The 20,861-nt window shown below is 39.4% G+C and overlaps 1 protein-coding gene across 9 annotated transcripts in view; it reads right to left on the bottom strand.

Annotated features, from left to right (window-relative positions):
• Positions 1 to 14,017: 14,017 nt before the first annotated feature.
• The window catches only part of MICU3 (mitochondrial calcium uptake family member 3), a 101,744-nt gene continuing 94,900 nt past the window's right edge, over positions 14,018 to 20,861 (bottom strand). For 8 of the 9 annotated variants that reach the window (XM_064272874.1, XM_064272882.1, XM_064272877.1 and 5 more), the window contains 3 exons: positions 20,242 to 20,399; positions 18,927 to 18,995; positions 14,018 to 16,364 (listed from right to left, as the gene is read on the bottom strand). In XM_064272874.1, the coding sequence (XP_064128944.1) occupies positions 18,927 to 18,995; positions 20,242 to 20,399 (227 nt within the window). In that variant the 3' untranslated portion in view covers positions 14,018 to 16,364. The other variant, XM_064272875.1, reaches the window with a different exon arrangement.

Genomic DNA, 20,861 nt, shown 5'->3' with positions numbered 1-20,861 from the left:
TGTTTAAGGCCTCCCTTGTCCTCTGGCTTCTGGTTGGTCCAATCAATGAGACGCAAGGCAAGTGATGCAGAGAATGAGATGGGGGTGTTTGTTCCACTCCCCCCCCCCCAGCCTGAACATGGATGATCCCAGCTCCTGCCAACTACAGCTACTCCCTCCCTTTTCCGGTTTAAGCCTTTGGGGGTAAGTACCCGACTTCCCTCTACTGCTGACCCAGGGTGCTTCACCACGCCCTGCAGTTTCCGTCCTAGTTTCTTCGTGCTGCCGTAACAGAAACACCACAAGTAGATAGCTTTAAAGAACACGAATTTATTTCCTCATAGTTCTGGAAGTTAAGGATCCAAATCAGGGTCTCAGGCTTGTCTGTTCCGTCCTTGTAGATAGTCCCCGGCGTTCCTTGGCTCCTTGGCTTGTAGACAGTCCTCACGTGACATCGTCTTCGTAATTTGTGGGGACATTCGTGTCTGCTCTGCACCTCTTAGAGCTCAAAAGTGGTTAAGTTTAGGAAACGCCCTACACTGGTGCAATCTCCTTAACGTAAAAGAAAACCCCATTTCCAAGCAGGTTGACATCCACGACTAAAAACAAACAAAACAAAAATAACAAACCATTGCCCGCTGAGTCAATTCTGATTCTTAGCGACCCTGTAGGACAGAGTAGAGCTGCCCCATAGGGTTCCCAAGGAGCGCCTGGTGGATTCGAACTGCAGGCCCTTTGGTTTGCAGCCGTAGCTCTTAACCACTGTGCCACCAGGGTTTCCACCCACAGCTGCAGGGATTAGGATTCCGTCACATATTTGGGGTGGGGGAGGGAACAAGTCAATCCATAGCAGTTTCCTTTAGTGAATTCTTTTGAGAGAGTCATATTCCCTGTCTTTTCTATCACCAATATAATCCTCTCCCCCACCCCAGCCCCCCAAAAACTATCTATAAATCCAGTATACTCTGGTTTTTTCCTACACAGGGAAAAATGCCTACTGAATCTTTATTAAGAAAGCCAGGATTATCTTCAGTTATCTTCTTTAAAATTAAAAAAAAATTATATAGCTACATAACAGAAAATTTAGAAACAGAGAAAGACAACAACCTCCATGATCTCAAATATCAGCCTAACCATTGCTGTTATTTCAGTATGCTTCTACTTGGTTCTCTCTCCTGTGCATATTTTTTTCAGAGTTGAAATGATAGTGTACATATAATTTTGTGCTCTTTTATAAATATTTCATTGCAAATGCTTTTCACATTACTACACAGGCTTTAGAATAATTCTAAATAGTTGTACAACATTTCACTTTGTGGAAGCTCTATAATTCGTTTGTGGAAGGGTTTTAAAATTGAGGTGCCTGGTATATCTGAAAAGGCTTGAGCCCAACCCCATTTTGTAACTTCTTTTGCCTTTGCAACAGTTAACCTTTGTCCAGACTTAACCATGCAAGTAAGGAAATAATTTCCTAAATTAAAGATGTAGAAACAATGTCTCGGGAGAAGACCTTGGCGCTGACCCTCATCTACATCTCCTACCTGCATATTCCTACATGTACACCCACAGGAAAGTTCTCACTTGAGCAAGCTGTTTCTAAGGAAAGAATGTCCTGTAATTAACTTGTAACCACCCAGTAATCCCCCTTTTGTCAAGTACTCTTGAAATAGTTACGTTGTAACCAACCTGAGAAATACACATATGTTCTTTAAACCAATCCCTTTCAAGCCCGCACTTCAAGTAATCCCACTTTATGCTGATTTAAGTTTGCAACTTCCAATCAAAATAGACTATCTTTAGTTCACTGTCCTCACCCTATAAATATGTCTCTGCAGCTTCACCATTTTGGAGAGCTGGTTTTCTCCTGTGAAATCTAGTATATGCCTGGCTCCAGCTACCTCTGCTTCCACTAAATTTCTCTGGAATTTGTTTTAACAAAGTATGTGTCGTACTCTATGACACAATAAACCATTCCCCTATTGCTAGATATCTAGGTATTCTCTAATTTTTCCTGGATTACCGACTTTCCAAAATTGTATGAGAGAATAAATATTTGTCTTCTTAAGCCATGGCATTTTGGGTTAATTTATTATACAGCAATAGATAACTAATACCACAGCAAAAGACTTATTGTTTTGTAGCATTTGTCTAACTAGGTTGGCATATGAGGCACTTAGTGAGCTTCCCAGCTCTAGGTAATCATAGCATATTATTGCCACTTAAGGTACATGGTAAGAGTCATTGAGAGACATGGGGAGAACAAACAGGGAAAGAAAAGAAGGGAGAAAATATGAGAGAGTTAAAAAACAAGGAAAAAATTAGCAAGAAATGGATATGGGAAAGGTAATTGCTATGGATTAAATTATGTCCACCAAAAATATGTGTTGTTGAAACCCTAACCCCTGTGCCCATCAATATGACCCTGTTTGGAGATGGAGGTTTTGTTGTATATGTTAATGAGATCATACCAGATGTTGTGGACTGAATTGTGTCCCCCAAAAATATCTGTATCAGTTTGGCTAAGCCATGATTCCCAGTATTGTGTGATTGTCCACCATTTTGTCATCTGATGTGATTTTCCTACATTGTAAATCCTACCTTTATGATGCTAATGAGGCAGGATTATCGGCAGTTATGCTAAAGAAGCAGGACTCAGTCCACAAGATTAGGTTGTGTTTTAAGCCAATATCTTTTGAGATATGAAAGAGAGAAGTGAGCAGAGAGACATGCAGACCTCATACCACCAAGAAAAGAGAGCCAGGAAACAGTGCATCCTTTGAACACGGGGTTCCTGTGCTGAGAAGCTCCTCCATCAGCGAAGATCGATGACAAGGACCTTACTCCAGAGCTGACACTGAAAGAAAGCCTTCCTCTGGAGCTGGCATGCTGGATTCGGAATGCTACCCTCTCAGGCTGTGAGAGAATAAATTTCTCTTTGTTAGAGCCATTCGCTTGTGGTATTTCTCTTATGGTAGCACTAGATAACTAAGACACCAGAGTAAGGTGGATCCTAAACCTAAACACTTCTAAGTTATAAAAAGAATGAAACAGACACACAGCCTCACACGGGGGAAGACAGGCCTATCTATGAACAAATATTGCTGGCAGTTGCCAGAAGCTGAAATAGATGAGGAAGGACCTCCCCAAGGGTCAGGCCCTGAACTCTGACTTCCAGCCTCCCGAGCTGTGAGAAGAGAAAAATCTGCCCTTTAAAGCCACACACTTGCAGTATTTCTGTTACAGCTGCAGTACTAGGTAACTAAGACATGCTGACCCTGGACTGTGGCAGTTTGCGGTAAATCCTGATGCAATTATGAACAAAGTCCTCTTTCATTTTTAAAAGTATCTTGGTTTGGATGATAAATTATGTGACTCTAGATATAGTCCAAGGAGACCTGGTGACACAATGGTTAAGCACTCACCTGCTAACCAAAAGATCGATGGTTTGAACCCCTGAGGGGCTCCATGGGAGAAAAGACCTGGCCATCTGCTCCTGTAAAGCTTATGACCTAGGAAACCCCACCTCTGTCCTAAAGGTTTGCTCTGAGTCAGAATTGACTTGACAGCATACAACAACAACAGGTAGAGGCCAGGGAGTCCCTGGGTGGTGTAAACAGTTATTGCACTTGCCTGCTAACTGACAAGTTGACAGTTTGAGTTCACTCAGCAGTGCCTCAGCAATCAGCCATTGAAAACCCTATGAAGTGCAATTCGACTGTAACACACATGAGGTCACCACGAGTGGGAGGTGACTTGATGGCAATTTTTTTAAATAAATTTTTTTAAATAAACCAGTACCGTGGCCTTCTCCCACCCAAATTTCTGCCTTAATACCCCACCTTTTCCCCATACCTAGTGGATCATAGCCTCCCTTCTGCCTGCTTAGGCTCCAGAGCGCTTGCTCAGAAGCCTGAATTTCTCACCAAACCGTAACTTCTCACTAGCATCTCTTCCAGGACTTAAAAGTCACCTCTGTCCGCTTCCTAGTGTTCCCACATCAGGGCAAGCAATAGATCATAGCGGTTAAGAGCTTGGCTCAGAAACTAGACAAACCTGGGTAAGAGCTTGGCTGTTAACCAAAAGGTCGGCAGCTCAAATCCACCAGCCACTCCTTGGAAACCCCATGGGGCAGTTCTACTCTGTCCTGTAGGGTCACTATGGGTCAAAACTGACTCATTGTCAACAGGTTTGGTGTGTTGCCTTAGGGGAATTATTTAACTTCTCTCGACTCCACGGCACTGGGTTTAAGCCTCAGATATAAGCTGGGAAGCACAATATCACTACCTCACGAGGGTTGTTGTATAGGGTCACTATGAGTCAGAATTCAACTCGGTGAAAACAAGTTTTTGATTTTATAAGGTTGTTGAGGATTAATGAGACTATGAGTATACAGTGTTCAGTGCAGTGCGTGGCACATATGGCAAACTCATCTCATTGAGGCATGAACACCTTAGTTGCTGGGATATGCGTTTTGTTAGGAAATTCTCAAGTATGTGAGTAATTGCATTTATTAGTCTTAGTGTCAGAAGGCAGAGGAATATTTTAAGAAATGTGTTAAGGAGTAAAGTAAAAGTAAAGACTTATTTTTGCCATTCAGGCTTAATATTCCTTACTTTGTTTTTTGTTTGTTCATTCATTCATTCATCCATCCGTCTATTTATTCTTTCAACAATTATATTTGATATCTACCAGACACCAGGAGCCCTGGTGGTGCAGTGGTTAAGAGCTGGGCAGCTAACTGAACCGTTGGTCAGCAGTTTGAATCCATCAGCCACTCCTTGGAAACCCTACAGACATTATGCTAAGCACAGGACTGAGCAATGCTTTTCCAATAGAATAAAACTTTAAGCCCCACTTCAAAAAAGAAAGTTACATTTAAAAAGCAAACAAGGTTGTTAATGGGAGTGTTGAGTGACCAGGGATCTGAAGCTAAATTAAAAAAATATTCTTATATGTATATTGTTTCAGGGTGATTAGACTTTATTTTAAATTAGCTTTGAGCAATAGAAGCAATTTTTAGGTATAAAAAGAATGTATTTTAGGTTTTGATGACTTTTTTTTTTAAACCAAGAACGGGAAAATGGAAATTATGTGAATATGTAATGGGGAATTCTTGAGATATCAACAGAAGTAGCTGACAAGAAGACAGAATTTTTTTTTTCAGCCGTAGGCGTTCTTCGTTTCTGTTTTTAAGAACAGGGAAAACTAGTGGACAGAAATAGTCCTGGTTACATGGACTACATATTTCTCATGCACAGCATAAAATATTCCATTCAATGAAACTCAGCAGGTGCCTGGAACCGTAGAGAATTTAATAGATGACAGCAGTAACAACAATTAAAATATATCCTCCTTCCCCCCCGATAGAACAGTTCAGGTACAGTATTTGGTAATATTAATCAAATGAAATTAAAAAATATATTTTAATTTTTTTCAACTTTAATAATGAGCACCCCTTTATATTTTTCAATAGTCCATGAATTTTTAACTTTGTATTAGTCTTCAAGGTCAAGTTTACAAATAATAATTACGAATAAACTGACTATAAATGAATAGTGTTATTATTTTAGGAATAACAATAACTAAAACTTGTTACTATATGAGTCGGAATCGACTCGACGGCAACAGGTTTTTGGTGGTATTGTTACTACGTGCTAAGCTCTGTGCTTTGTAAGCAATTTCCCTTTTTATTCTCACAACAGCCCTGTCTTAGTCATCTAGAGCTGCTGTTGCAGAAATACCACTAACGGATGCCTTTAATAAACAGAAACTTATTCTCTCACAATCTAGGAGGCTAGACGTCCAAATTCAGGGCGTCAGCTCCAGGAAAGTCTTTCTATGTCTGTCAGCTGTGGCGGAAGGTCCTTGTCATCAATCTTCCATGTTTGAGGAACTTCTCAGTGCAGGTACGCTGGGTCCGAAGGCCACATATTCTCCTAGCTCTGATTTCTTGGTGTTATGAGGTCCCCCCGTCTCTCTGCTCGCTTCCCTCTTTTATATCTCAAAGGAGGTTGATTTAAGACACCACCTAATCCTGTAGAATCAATCCTGCCTTATTAACTTAACTGCCTCTAATCCTGCCTTATCAGCATCATAGAGGTAGGATTTACAGCACATAGGAAGATCACATCAGATGACAAAATGGTGGACAATCCCACAATACTGGGAATCACGGCCTATCCAAGTGCACAGAGATTTTGGGGGGACACAGTAAAATCCATGAGAAGCCCTATGACATAGCAGCTCTCATGATATCATCTTACACATGAAAAATCTGAGGTCTGAAAAGTGGAAAAACCTTGTTTAACTACAAATGTAGTTAGTGACAGAGTCAGGATTTGAACTCGCAAAGTCTGACTTATGCTTAACCACTATGCTATTACAAATGTATGATCTAGATGTGAAGTCCCTGGGTGGTGAAATGGGTAATGCATTTGGTTGCTAACCAAAAGTGTGGAGGTTCGAGTCCACCCAGAGGCATCTCAGAACAAACACCTAGCTGGCGACCTACTTCTGAAAACCCTATGGAGCAAAGTTCTCCTGTGACACACATGGGGCCGCCATGAGTCATGGCAACCGGTATATGTGTGCGCATGTGTGTGAGAGAGAGACTTAGGTATACCGCACCAATTTGTGCATATTTTCTTAATTAGCCTTTTGAAATAGTTACATCTGCTTGGATTCTGCTTTTAGTTCTTGCCTATTTTCTCAACTCTACCCAAGGATCATTTAATGTCGTAATTATGCAAGTCCTCACCTGTCTGATAAACTGACTCATTCGTTCAGTTGAAAGGTAGAAGCCAAATCGATTTTTTAAAATACCACATGAACCTAATTGAAAAACTTCACGAATCACCTAAAAGAGAATCTGGTACCAGGAAACAAAGTACCATTTGCTTTTTGAAAAATGTTATTTAACTATGTACCCATTTTGAACGAAAATGCTTCTTTGGTAAGACGTTGTGTGAAAAAGGGTAAAACCATTGACGCACAGGATGTGAGAGCCATTTCAGTGGCTTTTAAAGAATTGTTCCTCATTTCTCTGTGTTTGGAGATGGTGATGTCTATGTTATTGTTTGTCTCTGTGGAGTCCATCCCGACTCATGGGGACCCCATGTGTGCAGAGTAGAACTGTTCCGTTGGGTTTTCAAGGCTGAGATCTTTCAGAAACAGGTCTCCAGGCCTGTCATTTCAGGTGCCTCTGGTTGGCTTTGAAACACCAACCTTTTGGCTAGTAGTCGAGTGCCTGTTTGTGCCACCCAGGGTCTCTGGTGATGTGTATACTTAGCACTGAAAGATGGGGAGACCAGTATTCCATTCTCGGTTGGGTAAGTTAAAGATGAACAAAGCTGACATCATTGTATAGTTAGTCCTTGCAGTGTCTCCTTGCAGTTGTCACTCATCATTTCAGTCGCTTATTTGCCCCATGACTAAGTGAGCTCTTAGAGTTGTTTGTCCATAACCCACAGTCCAGCCACCACAGCTGTGTTCTACACACCCTCATTTCCTCTTTAGTGCATCCTGCCTCATGTAAACTCATTCATGTTACAGTATCTTGCTTTTATTTATTCTTTATACATTTACATTCTGCAGGAGTTATAAGCCTAGATTGATATCTTTTTTTAAGTGAACTTATTAGGAATTTGGAGCCCTGGTGGCACAGTGGTTAAGAGCTCAGTTGTTAACCAAAAGGTTGACAGTTCGAATTCACCAGGTGCTCCTTGGACACCCTATGGGGCAATTCTACTCTGTCTCGTAGGCTTGCTATGAGTTGGAATTGACTCTACAGAAATTGGCTTGGTTTGCTTTTTTTGTACTTGGAATTTGGTTAAGTCACATTGACGAAACTCAAGGTCTCAGTTCAGACAGGTCATCATAACTGCTCTATAGGCCTTGAATCCTCCTAGGCCTTAATGCTTCATTCGGTACCTCACAATTCCGGTGTCCTGAGCAGCACGCTTACTGTCTTAGCATTTTTTCTCATATCTGTCTTTTCTAATACAAAAACTGTCTTCTCCATTGTAGTTTCAAGAAAATCAAGGTCCACTTCCCAGTAGCAGATGCACTACTCTTTCATTTATCTATTTCTTACCATCGTATATCTCACTAAATTCACGCACGTGTTTGTACACTGACCCAAGTTTCCACATCCCAGGAACAGGACCCACTACATAATTTTTGGGGGTCCGTGGTTAGGTTTAAAAGGCCGGAAGAGGGGCAGCTTAAGGTACTATAGTATCAAGTTTTTTCCTTTCTTCCCTGATCTTTCTCTCAACTTGTGGTGTTCTTGTTTTCTATTTAATGTCTTTCTAAAGAAATAAAAATTAAAAATTTAAATTATTGGCATGACTTTTACCGTTCATCTTTATATTATGCAATGGCTAGTTTTAAATGCAAATATCAGAGCATTTAGAGAGTATGTGGAATGAACTAAATTACGTAATCCCAGTTTCAGGGCATGATTCCAGAGGGTGCCCTGAACTGGCCAGAAGAGGCAGGCTAAGGAAGGTTGGAAGGAAGAAGACAGGATTCACTCAGCAATAAACTCCCTTGACGCCGGGATATTTGCAAGGTGAGTGACGGCTCTTGCAGGTGCTTGGAGACCCCATCCCATGATGCTGGATGCACCCTCATTTGTTCAGGTCTGAAGGCTGCCAGGTTCCCCTCCTGCCAGCTACTGGGTTGATGCCTCATGCTCCAGCAGGGGGCACCCTGGGGAAGTCGAGTCAGGCCTCTCCCTTTTCTACCAGCTGGCTCTGCCAACCTACAAGGGCAACCCCAGAGGTATTGCAGTCTCTGGGTCAGGAGGCTAGATACCAGACTAGGGGGCGGGTGAGAGGCTCACCCCCACCACGTTATGGCTGTGGCTGGGGGAGCCTCAGGCACAGAAGTCAGGGCAGGGGTGGCCAAGAACCCATCCCAGGAGGCGGGGAGCCGGTGTGAAAAAGGCTCCGAGTCCCTGGCATGTGCTCCACTGTCCCATGGGCTTCGCTTGGTATTCATACATACCATTATTAATAATTCCAAGACGATGACTGCAGAGCATTAGGCCCTTCTGTTTGGGGGGCTTTGTGTGGCTGTGGTGGCCACATGGCCACGACAGTGAGGGAGCTGGTTGTTGGGGCCTGTGGTGTGGGGGCTGGTCTGTGGGCCCTGTGGTGATGATGTGATATTATACAACACTAATTTTAAAGTTCAAATCAATAAGAATCGCTTTTGGAAGAGATCTGATAAAACAATTCTAAAGTTCATCTGAGAGGATAAACCAGTGAGTGCAGTTAAGAAAAAAAAATTTTTTTAATGTAGAAGAAGAGAAAGTAGGTGAGGGTACTGAGGGGAGAGAGACTTAATCCCTATGGAATATAAAATCATATTATAAGGCTAAAATAATTAAAACAATGTGGTTACAATGATAGTCAGATAGTCCAAAGGAAGAAAATAGCATCTTAAAACAGTATCAGGTATATAAAAATACTTAAAATATGATTTGCATTACATTAGGTGTCAAGAAAGATGTTATTCTATAAATACTGCTGAATTAGTTGGCTGGATATTTGTGGGGAGAAGTGTAATTAAGCCTTCATTTTATAATTCTGTGCAAATTAAAATCCCTTGCTTCTCTGACACCAAGTGTTGACAAAACCAAATAGACTATTATAAATTCTGTTGCCCTCCTGTTCTGGTACAAGGTGTACACGCAGCCCTTCTTCCTCTGACCCTAGTCACCACAGCTAGGTCAGACCTCACCAGTTGAGGGGCACAGTTCTACAGACTGCCAAGTCTGCCCAAGACGTTACACACCAGCACAAGCTTGGGAGTCTTCAGGATTCCCCTCACCCTGACCTGCTGGCTCCCACTACACTCTCAGCTTCAAAAATTTGTTAGAACACCTTGCAGAAATCAGGACAGTTCTACACTTATCACAGTTTTCTTTCAGCAAAAATGATACAAATGAAGAGACACATAGGGCAAGGTCTTGAGGGGCTCCCAATGTAGAGTTTCAATGTCCATAAAAGGGACTCACTGTCCTCCCGTTTGCATGCATGTCTTTCACCAACCAGGAAGCTCTTGGAGCTTCAGTGTCCAGAGCTTTTAATGGGGGTCTTATTATGTAATTCAAACTTCAGACCCCCTACCTTGAGTTTGGTCATTATCACGAGGTTGATACCACAAGTCTGATGCCACTTTCTAACACAGTGAGCCTTTCTGGCACTCTCAGCCCCTCTCCAACATGAGTCACGAAACTTCTGTTCTCTGGGCTCCACTTCCTTGTGTTGCAAAGAACTCTGGTGGTACGGTGGTTAAGCGCTCAGCTGCTAACTGAAACATAGGTGGTTTGAATCCACCATCTGTTCTGCAGAAGAAAGATGTGGCAGTCAGCTTCTGCAAAGATTTACGGCGTAGGAAACCCTACAGGGCAGTTCTACCTAAAGCGTTGCTATAAGTTCGGGAATTGACTTGAAGGCAACAGGTCTCTCTGTGTTGCAGTCTGGAAAGTGCCCCCAGGCAAGAAGCCAGAGTGAACAGTAGAGGTCACTTAACACCTCAGCTTCCCTTCTCTCAAGGATCAAAGCCCTGCATTGTTTGTTGTATGACGTTGCAGTTATTTATGGTAGGAAAAGTCCAATACTGGTTTCTCAGTCAGAGCTGGAACCAAATCTCCATTTTCTTGGTTTCAGCAATTAATTTTTTTCCCTAGAAATTCTATATTTGGTAAGTGTATCTGCTTAATCTCTGAAGTTTTTTTTTTTTTTTTTTGAGGTCCCGTATTTTATATTCCGCAATTCACTTCATATGCAGCTCTTCTGTACTCTATATTCAGCTCCAGCAACTATGTTTTTGGGGTCTAAATTTATTGTCTGCATTCATTCTTACTCACAGTGACTGACTGAATCTGAATTTCTTAGTTTAAGTGGTTACGTTTGATGTGACCTGTGAGTCTTGTGGGATGGTTTCTTGCTTTAGCCAGTTGTGTGTGTGTGTGATGTATGTACATACACTTGTCCCAAGACCCTTCAGGTTCCCTTCGAGGGTTTTATCTCCTAGGAGGGGGCCTGAAATTCAGGTTCTCTTCTTCATTGCTATTTCAGGGCTCAATATGCTCACTTACTGGTTGGTACAGAAGTCTGCCCTCAGGGCAATCCTACCCCTCCATGAACCCCGCAGGCTCCCTACCATCCTGGTTCCAAGCTCCACTGAACTCTATCCTTCTGGCTCCGGCTCCTCACCTATGCTGCCTCGTTCCTGGGTATTCTCTGTAAGCCCAACACAGTAGGCTCCAAAGTCCCCCAGTCCTTACCCTTGGCTACTTGGGGTTCAGCTTAGATTTTTTAAAATGTATTTTCATTTTTTTAATTTTGAAGGGAGTAAGTCCCTGAAGACTAGAGATGCTTCAGTGTGTGTGGTATTTGGGATCCGGCTACTCTAAAGCAAAAATTAATCAGAGTTTCTAAAACCTCAAGGAACTGGGAGCAAAAAACCTGTAGTAATTTTATAATCAGAAAAAAAGGTGAAAAAGATCTTTATCTGAATTACTAATGTGCATATTTATGAGAAATTAAGTTATTGGTATGGTCTATTTATCATTTTCCTATTGTCTATTTTTCAAGTCTGAATACTAGATAAAGGATACTTCCCATCGGCTGAATCTTTGTAAATTTTAGAAATACATTTAAGTTGACAAATGAGGGCTGACGTTTGGCTGTGGTTTAATAGGCTGAACACCATGCAAATCCAATTCCTTTATTTGTTCAGTTTGCAATAAATCTTGACATCACCTTCTCCTCTTTCTTAAATTTGCTTACTTAGCAGGGTACAATGCAGTTCTGATGTGCAATCTGATTTCAAAAGAATCTTTGAGACAGCTAATCTGTACACTCACTGTAATTAAATATTACAGCACAAATGGCACATAAGATACTCACTTTCTTGAGAACCTCTTAGCACCAAAGAGCAATGACATAAAAAAGGATAGATTTTCAGAGGTCTTTTCTGTAGGTTTTTCAGCTTGAACTTTTAACTCTTATAGCACCTAGAGCTTGTAAGGAGCCAAGTAACATACAGAATAGGCTGGAAATCTATTAATTGTCTTTCATTCTGTCCTCAACTCTCGTTTTACTTCAGTGCAAAATCTGCTAGCTGACTAATCTGCTGACCTTCAGGGTACTTGCCTTCATTCCCCAAAATATACGTAGGCAATGTCATATTGAGTTAGATTAATAACCAGGTCCAATTCTGTAAATGTCATCAAAATAAGTTTTGTCACAGAGTATGACAGCTAAATTTAATTTTTTAATCCAGTAGCTGAGTTCCACTGAATTTCCTTTACCGGTTAATCCCTTTCCAACCTCCACTATCCAAGCTTAAACCGCATCATTGTTGTTGTTGTGAGGTGCCGTTGAGTTGGTTCTGGCTCATAGCGACCCTGTGTGCAACAGACGGAAACACTGCCAGGTCCTGTGCCACGCTCACAGTCATTATGCTTAAGCCCATTGTTGCAGCCACTGCGTCAATCCATCTCGTCGAGGGTCTTTCCTCTTTTCTGATGACCCTCTTCTTTACTCCTTCTCCAGGGACTTGTCCCTTCTGATAACATGTCCAGATTACATGAGACCAAGTCTTGCCATCCTTGCTTCTAAGGAGCATTCTGGCTGTACTTCTTCCAGGCAGATTTGTTCATTCTTCTGGCATTCCATGGTAGATTCGATATTCTTCACCAAGATCATAATTCAAAGGTGTCAGTTCTTCCTCAGTCTTCCTTATTCATTGTCCAACTCTCGAATGCATATGAAATAACTGGAAAATATTATGGCTTGGGTCAGGTGTACTTTACTCCTCAAAGTGACATCTTTGCTTTTCAACACTTTAAAGACATCTTTTGCAGCATGTTTGTCCAACGCAATGTCATTTGATTTCTCGACTGCTGCTTCCATGGGCGTTGATGGTGGATTCAAATGGTATTCACATGGTAGTTCCATAAATTCACAATTGCTATTATACTGTATATTTTTTTTTAACCATCTTTTTCTGCTTCAAGAAGCAACCTTTGCTCTGAATTTGGTGAATAAGTCCACCCAATCCATGACCTTCATGATTTATTCCCACTTTTTCTAGACTTGATACCCTATATTTAAAAAATTTTTTTTTTTAAAAAAGTAAACACAGACATGGTAAAACCCTCAAACAGTTCAATAATCATTCATTAAATATACCTATGGTCCCCATCAACAAAGATAACCATTATTAAATTGTGGTCCTTCCACATATATTCTACTCATGGAGATTAAATACATTGTTTTTGACACATTTTTTTTCCAATCCCTCTTGAACCCATACTAAAATGAGAGTAAAGAGATTTTTTCCTTTCGAAGATATGTTTGCTTTATTTTATAGGCTTTTGATAAAATACCACATTACGCTTTTTTAAAAGAACTCTTAATTTGGTAAGAATATCTTTCCTAGAAAGTGATTTTAGTCTATACTATAAACAAGTATCATCCTCTGGACTCTGTGTTAACTCAGCTCTTCACTAGTTCTTTCGTCCACCACGGTATCGTCTCCAAAGCCAGCCATTTGTTGACTATGTGTTTGCTTTCACCATTTCGGATAATAGGCTATGGTTTTGGAACTTGCAGGCTAGCTTTATTTCATCTTTAGCTATACTTTGAAATAAATTAGGATATACAGGGTTCGTAGAGACAAAATGCAAAAAATAAATTGTTTTCCTTTTAAACAGCATCCTTTCCCCCACAAAGACAAATCTGACACTCCATTATGTAAACTTTCAGAAAAGCTTTCCCATACCAGTGACCAGAAGCTCTGTAAGGTAGGAATTCCCATGATACACCTGGAGAGGTTTTATGGCTCTGTGATTTATTCACTTAGAAAGGTTGGGAAGGTCAACTTCATGGGCCTGGCCTGTCATAGCAGAGGGTGAAAAACAAATGGATGTTTGGTGATCCACAAGATTTCCAAATTCTGGAGGCGACATTTCAGAAGGACAATGGTTCACAGATATACGTAAGTGCAAAACACTAAGTTTCTTGATTCAAGGGCAGGTATGTTTATTTTAAGATAATGTAAGATCGTAAGTCAGGTTGCTTCACAATTACATATTGTAATAAGAACAATAAATTGGAACTTAAGTTAAACAAATTTCTTATTATGAAATGGCTGTAAGAAGTACCATAAAACTTTACCACACAGATTCTGTAAAAAGTATGATACCAGACTTTGATGTACATCTCTGTCTTTCCAAAGAATGGTTTGTAGAAGGAAAGACTAAAAGCATGCGTGTTTTAGTACATTATTGTTTTCTAAGTATTTTATAATGTTTTTAAACATTAATCCAGCGAGATAATTTTACCTCCCATTTTATAGAGGATAAAGTTCAAGAACAGTAGTATGATGGGAACCACTGTAATTTACTACTCTTTTATTTCTATTTTAATTGCTTGGAATATTTTATTTATTCACATTTTAATATCAGACTGCAGCATTACAAACAGATATTCATCCGCTCACTCTGATAGGAAATAAGAATAAAGATTACAGAAGTTACAGCAAGGTGTTCTTTCTTAGGGGAGTGGCAGAGTTTTAAAGGATTTTAATGAGCCAATTCAGTTTTTAAATATATTTACAGGATTTTTTAAATAGCAATTTTTCTATGTATGCAAGATATTATAATTTATAGTCAAAGGCCAGAATAAACTGCAGTTTTTCAGTTATTTTAGATAGCAAATGATCAACACTGAGAACATTCAGTGTAAAGTAAAACACCTTAAACGAGTGGACAGGATTTTCATTTAGTCAATCTCACAAGATGCTCACTAACTCAACCCTCAAAAGACGTAAAATTAAATTATTATACTATGTGGGATCCATACTTCTGTGTCAGTGTAATAAACAATACCAGATAAAAGAGGTAAAAAGTCTATTAAATACACAGTCAATGGTAATAATAACATTTTCTTGGAAATAACATTACCTTTATAAACAGTCTGATAACTATCAATTTCACATTCAATAACTTATAAAAAAGTTGGCGTTTTTATTTTCATACGCAAAAGCGATGTAACAGTTGGAGTGTGTGTAACCTTAAATTCAATGTCTTAGAAAGGAAGATAAACATTATCTTCCGCATATAATACATCGATATGTTAGCTTATTTTCATACTTTTTTTGCTCTATTTTTGTATCATACCCTTGTATAAACTATACTTTTCAAATTGAACAGGTTCTGTTAAGTACCATCAAATTATTTTCTCCATTTGAAAATCTTTGTGTTGTTTTTCTATTGAAAGTTTTTCTTTTTCCCCTTTAAGACATATTATTTTGAAATTGTTAATAATATCTAAATTATTTATAACAACTCTGAACACTGGCATCACTTTTGCATGTGGTCCTTTTGCAAGACACAAAATATTAACTTTTACCTAATATATACATCAGTCTTTTTAACCATTTTATATTAGTCTTTTAAAATACACATTTTGACACTACAGGCATATATCAACAACATGCAATAAGCTACAGGGCTGTAAGATATTATCTTTACTAGTGTTATTAACATATGCCACCTGCAATCAAGAGCAACACTGTGTCTAAGACAGTGACAGTGAACGCTGTTACAACTACCAGTGCTTCTACCATCAATCTTTTTAAACAAAAAAAAAAACCAGTTTTAAATTTCTTTACTGTGCACATAAAAGAATATCATTCTGTTGATTCTGGAAAATGAAAAATTAAAAAAAAAACTTTACACAATTCAAACAATGTATGTCAAGTACTTTTAAAAGTACAATGTAAACCATTGTATTACATAGTAGCTTACTTTCTATTATTAAAAAAAAAAAATTATTCCAATGTGATTAAAAACCTGGAAAACAAAAGGGATTTACTAACAATTCTAAGGGCATTAAGGTTAATTTCAAGCAACACGTATTTTCTGAAAATAAGTTCACAGTCTAAAACCAAGAAAAATAAAAGTGCTTTTCATTTTTAGGTGATCTACATTCCATGAGTAATGTATTATTTTGAAATGAGGCAAATTTCTAATAAATAAGTAAAAAATACTTAAATACATTCTTACATGGTTATTAGAAGTATATATATACTCCTGAAAGGAATGAAAAAGTGCAGAGTTCACTAAATCAAGGCAAAAGTGCAACTTGATAACGTAACGTTTGTAGTTAGTTAGAAGATACACTGTCTACGTGCTACACCGGAGGACTCAGCTCAAGAAAAATGTGATTTTCATAGTGTTTCCCCTTTTGCTTCATTTCTACATGCTGTGATCTCAGACCTGCTTCCACAAGTCTCGGAGAGCTTTGCTTGTTGCATTTGCCACGTAGACAGTAATGCTTTAAACTTTGTTTTAGGAGTGCCTGATTAGAATAAGGAAAACAATAATACAAAAGCAACGTTTATTTAAGATGTTATTCAGAGTTGAAGACATAAATTAAAAAATTATTGTGATAATAATATGAAACAGTAAGGCACACAATAAACAATCTAAGAAATAAAACACTTAACAGTAAAACATTTCCTCTAATCGCAAGTTCAACGTCTTGCTCAGGAACTTGTCTGATCCTCAGTCTAGAACAAATGGAGTTATTTCTGTCGACGGTTCTATGCCCTGCTGCACGGAGGCAGTCAACTCAGTGTGGCCCTGTTACTACTTGGTTGGGAACACTCCATGGACACGTAAATGGCGCCCTAATTTATTTCTCATTTTAAGTTCTCACAGGACAGTATGTTATTGTGGTTAGGTGCTGTCAAGTCACCCCCAACTCATGGCGAACCCACACGTAACTGAATGAAATGCAGCACGGGTCCCACGCCATCACCATGACTGACTGCAGACTGGATGGTTGTGATCCATAGGGTGCTTGCTGGCTGATTGTTGGAAGGAGATCACCAGGCTTTCTTCCTGCTCCACCTTAATCTAGAAGCTCTGCTGAAACGTGTTCAGCATCATAGCTACATGCAAGGCCCCACTGACAGATGGGTGGTGGCCGCACGTGAGGTGCACCGGCTGGGAGTCAAACCGGGGTCTCCTGCACGGAAGGCGAGAATTCTACCACTGAACTACCAGTGCCGGAGAGTACAAAGACCTAACTTCTCTTCTTAGCTCCATGACAACAGTTACCACCATAGATAAGTAAATGAGCCTGCTTGCCTCTAAACGTTTTAGATCAGCATTTCCCAAAGTGGGTTCCTAAAACACCGAGCCTCAGAGCTACTTGGCAGAATGCTGGGTACCGCGGTCTCCTTGTAGAGAGACATATAAAAGACCCATAAGTTCTATGTGGGAAGGAATCTATTTAACTGTGCTTTATTATGATATTTCTCAAAATTATTTGACTAAGCAACACTTTTTTGTTTTTTTTTAGAGTAATGCGCATTAATATCCTATTGAATTACTTTGGGAACACTTGCCATGGAGTTGATTCCAAGTTACGGTGACCCCATAGAACTGTGCTCCACAGGGTTGTCAACGGCTGATTTTTCTGAAGTAGGCTCTTCTCTTCCGAGGTGCCCCTGAGGAGACTGGAACTGCCAATCTTTTGGTCAGCAGCTGAGCGCATTAACTGTGTATACCACCCAGGGACCCCAAACACTTCTATAGATAGACAATATATAATGTTTCCAGCTTGAGAAATACAGCAAAAAATACATACGTGGATATTTTTAAAGGATTTATAAATAAACAACAAACTCTTATAGTAGAAACCCAACTAATTAGCACTCATAACTGACCAAAATTATCCAGCTACAGTCAACTTATAAAGGAAAAAATGAAAAGCAAACCCCTCATTTTCAAGATTAGCAACAAGTTTGAGATATTTATTTGGGTCAATATAAATCTAACAAACCTCATGTATTTTTCTCAACTGTTGCAATCTATTGTAACAGTGTGGACCCCTGGTAGTGCAGTGGTTTAGAGCTCAGGGCTGCTAACCCAAAGGTTGGCAGTTTGAATCCACCAGCTGCTCCTTGGAAACCCATGCGGGCAGTTCTACTCTGTTCTGCAGGGTCGCTATGAGCTGGAATCGACTCGACAGCAATGGGTTTGGGTGTTTTGGTTTGGTGATAGTGTAGTAAATAATAAATAGCACAGGCTTTTCCATCAGACAGGACGAGGTTCAAAGCCTGGTCTGCCACTTACTAGCCCTGTGACCTCAGGCAAGTTACTTACTCTCTAAGCCCTGATTTCTCTCTGCTGTTAATTGGGAGGAAACACTAGCGGTGCAGTGGTTAAGTGCTATGGCTGCTATCCAAAAGGTTGGCAGTCCAAATCCACCAGGTGCTCCTTGGAAACTGTATGGGGCAGTTCTACTCTGCCTTATATGGTCACTATGAGTCGGAATCGACTCAACGGCAATGTTTTTTTTTTTTTTTGTGGTTAACTGGGATGTCTGTGAGGATTAAATAAGACACGACATGGGGACAGACACTTAGTATAGTGCCAGGCACCTTGTAATAACTCCAAAAAATCTGCTAAATTTTTTTTTTTTTATGGTTGTAGCACATGCTCAGAGTCATGATTTTAAAAAACAATAGTAACAAGTGTTCCTTAGGTTGCAACCATCCTAGGTTACAATAACCCCACATGGATTCATTATATCGTATCTGCTCGAGCAGGAAATGCAGATTACACAGAAACATTTTCAATCGAGACACTCCAGCAAGAATTCCAGTCAGACAAGTGTGTGTTCCCGTCCAGTTTTAGACCACACCTCAACGGTGGCAAGCTACTGTTCTGTCACGAAGACAAATTCTTCAGTTAAATTAGCAGATAAAAATGAAATCACGCCTTCTTAAAAATTAAAAATAAGTTATAATTACATTCCTTTCAGCTATTTTCTGAATATTATAACAGACAAGCTGTGACCCTTTCTTACGGAGCTATGATATTTAAAGAAAACACCCAGCAGCTAACGTACTTATCTGCTGTGAAGTTCCTTCTTCAGACAGGATTTGAAAGTAGGATACTTCTGAACTGTTTTATAACCCTGCGGAAGAGAATCAAAGTGTGTAAATGTAAATAAAATGTTATGAAAGCCGTAAGTATGCAGCAAATAAATTAAAAAAATACGTCACACCTAAGACAACAACAAAATGACAGAGGTTTACAGCCCAGTTTATATTTTACCTTGATCTTGCCACTCTCAAGTTTCTGAGGAAAAACAAACGATTTTAATGTATATCCTTGTGATTTGTGGCACCATCTAAAATGCTAACAAGTAACCACTAGGTGGCAGTTACTACACAGCAGCTTTATCAATACAGCTTGGACTTTAAAATATTTAAAAATTAAAAAAAAATTTTTTTAAAATCTTTAAAAACATTGTCTAAGATGAAGGTTGATTTTTTTGTGTATATAAATGTTTCTCTTTTTAAATGCATGTTGCTGTCGTCTGCTGTCGAGTCGATTTCGACTCAGGGGGACCCTACAGGACAGAGTAGAACTGCCCCATATTCCCCAGGAGCAGCTGGTGGGTTTGGACTGCTGGCTTTTTGATTAGCAGCCAGGCTCTTAACCACTGTGCCACCAGGGCTCTCGATGTATAATACTTAGGGATATTCTTGCCAACAAGGACAGGCTGAATATTCTAGCTGTTAATTAAAAAAAAAAAAAAAATTCTTTTTCCATCTATGGCACACCCACCAATGTTAGATGGGTAAACATTCACTGACTCCTGCTATAATTTCATTCCTTAAAACATGCTTCTTAGAAGAAAAATTATTGAATTTCTAGTAATTACTCTGTAGTATGTCAACAGAAAAGTAGTTCAACTGACAAAAAATATTTTTTATTTCCCATATAAAGTATGGAATATACAGTGATGGCTGAGCCTCAGGTTGCCCCTTAGAAATCTGTGTTATATAAAATGAGAAGCATGATAGTGCTTTGTATATTCACAAGTCTGAAAAGCCAGCGTGCAGACTGAATTTTTAAAAAATACTTGGCACCACCCACCCACCCACTGCCAGACCGGGATGAAGACATTAAGCTAACTGAATGTGAAAATAAACTGCTGAAGGTTAAAATGATTTTATATTTCTTCAAAATGCATCATCTTTTATTATCTTGAATCCTCTTTGAAAGCAGGTAGCAGATACGTTTTTTCTTTTAAAATAAAAATTTCATGTTTATGCCCTTAAAAATTTATAAAAATTGTTTCTGAAACTTAGACGGATTTTTTTTTTTCCAGATTTTAAAAAGGATATCAATAGGCATAAAATTTATAGGTTTACCCGGAATCCTCTATGGAGTCTGTCTTTCATAATTCCAATAAATTCTTTGTAACTTAATTGATCATCTTTGTCAACATCAAAAATCTTGAAGACAGTGTTCACTAAATGTGGTGAAAATTTGAGGCCGGTGGCTACATACACGGCACGCTTAAATTCATCTAGATGGATGTCACATAAAAAGAAAAAGAGCAAACCATTAACATTGTCTTAATAATATATGTTAATTACTAGAAAGGTTGTCAAAGAAGCTGGTTTCTAAGCATGAGTCATGAACTTATTATATACCTCATGATGTTTTCATTAATCACACTGCCTTTAGGGAACAAAAATTTCTGTGGTTTTAATTAAAAGATCCAAGAAGCGGTAGCTTAATGATGCGTTCTTATTCACTGACTGTTTAACGTGCACCTACTATCAGCGACAGATGCTTTAGTGGTCATTCAGATGTATAAATTCTCAAATGGGAGATGAGACAGCTGCCCAAATAACCATTACAGGAAAGGCACCAAGAGACTGCTAAGAGAATTTGGAGATGGTGACTCTTTTTGTCTGAAGCCTGGAGTAGGGAGAAGGGAGAGAAGGGGAGTGATAAGGAAAGGCTGTGGCTTCTTAGATTGGAG

This window comes from Loxodonta africana, chromosome 19 (genome assembly GCF_030014295.1).
Source record: "Loxodonta africana isolate mLoxAfr1 chromosome 19, mLoxAfr1.hap2, whole genome shotgun sequence".
Classification (NCBI taxonomy): domain Eukaryota; kingdom Metazoa; phylum Chordata; class Mammalia; order Proboscidea; family Elephantidae; genus Loxodonta; species Loxodonta africana.
Note: the sequence above shows the minus strand (reverse complement) of the source record. Positions and strands in the feature narration are given on the sequence as shown.